We start from the raw sequence: 4,858 nt of genomic DNA on the forward strand, positions 1-4,858 counted from the left end.
ATTGTGGGTACTGACTAGGTGAAATTTGAGCTTTTTGGCAAGCTTTTTTTGACCTTGGAGCTTTGTATCTTCGAAGACATAAATGCTAGAAGTCTACAATTTCGGAATTTTCTTAGTTAGCTATCTGACTGTCAATCGGCAATATCAAATTTAGCAAAAGCGAATAAAAAAAATTGGACTTATGACCGCCCTTGCCCCTACGTGGTTTGTGATGAATTTTTGGCTTTTGTTAATTTCATTCGTATTTCGTGTTGATCATTAATTTGATATTTAAAAATAAAAGCTGTTATAAATATTCAAAAATTGCATTATTAAATCTAGCGTTTTCGCCGTCACTAGCGTTTGCGTTAGTCATTTTATTGGCGACGAGGCACGCAACCTTACACCTAGAATGCTGATAGTGAGTTACTGAAAATTTTCCAGGAGGTCTTTTCACTCTTGTTAGGGTGAAGGCAAAAACGTTAAATTTTGAAACGTTTTTTTTGTAAATATTTAGAGCAGCTATTATTCACAATCCCAACGAGAAATTTAAAGGTTTAATGTTGCGATCTCACTCGATCTACTGTCTGTTTTATATTCCGCTGTCACTCATCAGACTGTCACTCTACCTCTCGCTACCCCTCTCAATCACAAACGACAAATATTTACCGTCAAAGCTATCGTTTCACTCTTTGCTCTCGCTTCCACTCTCTGCCTCTTCTCTACTTCATCAAAAAAGTGAGCCTACTCACTGTGCGGTGCTATTCAGTGTCGCACGGCGTTTACTCTATCTCTTATTTGAACGCGCACTGCGACTCTCTGTTTTGAAACGATCAGCTGTGTGAGCTGGTTTTTGGTCCGTCGAGTTATGAAGAAAATCACAATATTCAGATATAATTTCTACTGAATGGCACGTATGATGTTCGAAATACAGTATACAAGCATGAAAATACACAGTTTCTGCATAAAATACAACGGCACAAGGTTCACAAATGAGCACATATATAAAATTTTTCATACGCTCAAACTGGACATACCCAACATCAATAAACCATATCATTATAAATCAGTGTAGAATACATCCGATAGGGATATCAGCAACGGTTAGGGTAAAGAACCATCCGTTTTTCTATTGACGATGATGGTAGATATGCTACTAAAATGAATCAGTATTTCATGAAAGCATACTAATACGAGGATGAGCACGAGGAAAACTCCAACTGTCTGGACCATGTAGTAGGCCCAATGTCTGACGAATCGGGAGCATTTGTTGTATTTGTTTGAATGAGCTCTTCAATTGTATTACATCTCAACACAAATGCTATAATGGTTCTTTTGGCAACGTATTGGAGAGATATTTAGTATATAATATTGTCTAATTGTGCGTCTACTCTGTCCATCCTGGTATCAAATTCTGCTAATCGTTTTACTACCCCAGATAATCGTTTGGGATTTACCCATTCTGTCTTCGTCCGACAGATCTATTTATATGCCTGCATCTGTAAGCATCAATCAGATGTTACATGTTTCATAATTACAGCTTAGATGACGGCGCATGAGCAAATTATGTGATAATGTTTTGTATGTCGGGAAGGAAAGATGCGTTCAACCATTGATAATCTGCCTGCATCGTTTAGGGTTTTTTTTTACGTTTATATGGAGAGGTTACTGGAATAATTTACAATATTGTATTGCTGCGTACATATTCCGAGATCCAAAATCTCAGATAATATAACGCATAACAATTTGACTGTTATCGGTACATTAAAACCCGGTTAGAAACGGTGCCTATAGACATATCTGCTATAGGCGAGCAGGTTTTGCAAGGCCTGAAGCTCCGAAATCGTAAGTACGTATTAATCTATCCATTGCATATATTTCACAGCAAGCGCGAGAAGAAAACACAGAACGAACGTTTGTAGAAGCGGTAGAGAGAAAATATAGGGGTACCGAAAAAGAAAGAGCACTACTTACTAACCAGTGAGTGCACAACAGCAGCGAATAATGAATCTGCAATAGCGCCAGAGAAATGAGCTCGCGTAAAGCTCTTTTATTTTGGTAATTTTTTTACAAAGTTTCTGCTGCTGACAGGAGCTTTACCGCCGAAAACGTCTGTATTGCTAGTTGATTTTCGTCTCGAAAGCAAGCCAAGTTTCGTTCTAGCCGCAAGCCGAAAAACCGCGTGGCTGTCAACTTGGTTTGTGCCTTTCAGTTTCGACTCGAAAGCTAGTCAAGTTTTGTTTCAGCCATCATCCGAAAACTCCGTGGCTGGCAATTTGGGTTTGTACGTGGCTGTCAGTTTGAGTATGATTTCAGCAGGAGTAAAAACAACTCGAATAAAATGGAAGGCTTATTGTGCTCGCTTTAGTTCATGAATTTAATTTGTTAAATAATGTATCATATCATGGATTAATATAGAAAGCCTCAGGAAATTCGCATCAAGTATCGCACAACCCATAGCCAAATAAAAAAGCATTGGAAAGTCGTAGATATAAAACAAAATGTGAAATTGCTGTTTTGCGCATTAGTACGTGTATTGTGTTGTATTATTATTATTTTTATTATTATGTTTCAAATGTATTGTATGTATTATTATTATTAAATTATATTCTAGTTGCAATCGTCCTATTCTTCTGGCGAGTAACCATCACACCCTTGAATTTCTCTTCAAATGTATTCTATTCTGCCAATTTGTTAATCCAATTACACCTTTTTGACTAAGAGGATAATGGACCGTGAACAATTACTATATGAGGTAAGAATCTGTTCTAGTATCATGTGGAAGTATATTTTGATGTCAGTATTTGTAGGATGGACCAATTCGGTGCATTCTGTTGAGTGAATTTCATGCCATTGCCGGGTCAAAGATAAGCTGTCAGGTGCCTGAAAACTTCGTGTCTAAAGAGATATTTGATTCAATTCGCACATTTATAATTCCAAAACCCCAGTTACAGCGTTGTATCATAACAATGTAAGTATTTGGAAAAAAAATAAGAAGTTTATATTCAATGTAGAAAGATAAATGAATTTATTTTGTTTTAGAAATACTATGGGTCATAAAGTTATTGGATATCCGGTGCTCATAAATCATGTTCGTTATCAACGAAATGCTTTCTATTTTAATTTGTGTTTTGTGTGTCACTCATGGGCACGGACTGTGCAATATGAAGCTGTAGTGAAAAAACTATCTGAATATTTGCTTATGATGGAAGAAGAAACAGCGTTTCTATCCAATGCTGGTAAAAATTGCATCATTAATTTATTTTCATGCATTTTAAGTGATCTAAATAATCGCCAAGTAGCAACAATCATAGAAGGAGACACAACCATATATCTAAAAATCGGGCATCTTAAAAAAGATCCACCTGTTGTGCATGATCATCAAGTTCCGTTGCTGTGTTATGGATTCGAATCCTCTAATTTGGATACTTGGGATTTAACCACTCAGCAATTACTTCCTTTCGTAGATGGTGTTAACCATGTTGCAAGTATCTCCGCTAAAGCAGATGTTGAAAATCAATTAGTTAAATCGTGTATACAAAACCTAGTATACTATGGTGTAATGCAATTATTGCCATTGCTCAAATACAGCAATGTTTATATGTGCACTCGTGAATTACAAAAACTTACAAGGGAGCGTTTTTTGGCGGACGACTGTCGCCGATATGTTCAGTTACAGTATGCAGAAAAGGTAGATAAGTTACAACTTCCTAGTTTATTCAACATCTTACAATTATATTCACAAATGACTCATGGTGTTACATTGCGATCACTGTGTCAGCGACTTTGTCCTCGGGACAATAATATCGACGAAAGAAAACTTGTTTCCTTTGGTTTGCAACATAATTTAATTAGATGCATTAACAAATATCCAATCTTCACTGGATCTATTCCGACACCTAAACACAAACTGTACACCGGTGTTCATAGTTTTGATGAAATTTGCTGCAAAACGGGATTAACTCCAAGCCTTATAGAACAAGAAATTGACATGGATTCGAATGTAACTGTTATTTGGAAATGATTAAATTTATGCAACATACTTTCTTAAGTTAATCATGTAAAATCTATTGTTTTTATTGAAGAACACCGAAATGAAATTCATTGTGAATGCATGCCCAGTGAGACAAATAAGGTACATTTTGCCGTTAAGCAGCGCTTAAGTCGATGCCCCTTAAGAGTATATTTTCAGTCGTTATTCGGCGCTGCTTAGTGACAACTTGGAGATAAACGTAGCATCGCAGCTGCTTAGCGGCAACGGTTTCTGTTAAGCAGCGATGTTTAGCATCTGTTTTTGCTAGTATAGAGCGCTGCTTAAGCGCTGCTAGGTCGCTAAAAGTAGCATTCATACAAAAAGAAACTTGTTTTTTCTTCTCTCTCGCAGTTTGTTTCTCTTCTCACAATTTTGTGATACTCGCTGAAATCTACTACCTATATATTGACCTCCTCTCTCCATCTATATGAATATAATATACTGGCATTGTAATTCTGCTCTGGTAATTCTCTCCCGACCATGATTCGAACTCTCATTTCATAGTTTGGAACTGCTTCGTGTTAGTACATAGGCCTAAAATTCAGAATGAAACTTGTGATGTAAATACGCAATAAAAGAAGCAAGGCAAATGTAAACACAGCTTCTGTATTGTGCAGGTAAAAGATGTGAATGACCGGTATTGTCTCTGATAACATTGTCGTGGAATAGTAGTAGTTGTGTAGTGTCATCTTCCAATATCGTAGGAGATTTAACTTGCTTTGCATATTATTATTATCGCAGTCAGTGTTCAAATATTGAAGAAAGCAAACGGAAAAAAAAAATAAAATGCCTTTCGCGATAGTTCAAACTTTTAACGCCAATGGGATTAAAGAAATTATTGTAGTT

General features: G+C 36.5%; 1 protein-coding gene across 1 annotated transcript; it reads left to right on the forward strand.

Moving 5' to 3' along the window:
* Positions 1 to 2,406: 2,406 nt before the first annotated feature.
* LOC128728730 (GATOR complex protein NPRL2) lies at positions 2,407 to 4,030 on the forward strand. Its single transcript, XM_053822370.1, has 4 exons — positions 2,407 to 2,506; positions 2,594 to 2,734; positions 2,790 to 2,950; positions 3,022 to 4,030. The coding sequence occupies exons 2-4, from the start codon at positions 2,708 to 2,710 to the stop codon at positions 4,001 to 4,003; spliced, it is 1,170 nt and encodes a 389-aa protein (XP_053678345.1). The 5' UTR covers positions 2,407 to 2,506; positions 2,594 to 2,707; the 3' UTR covers positions 4,004 to 4,030.
* The last annotated feature ends 828 nt before the right edge of the window (positions 4,031 to 4,858 follow it).

This window comes from Anopheles nili, chromosome X, assembly GCF_943737925.1.
Source record: "Anopheles nili chromosome X, idAnoNiliSN_F5_01, whole genome shotgun sequence".
NCBI classification, from domain to species: Eukaryota; Metazoa; Arthropoda; class Insecta; order Diptera; family Culicidae; genus Anopheles; species Anopheles nili.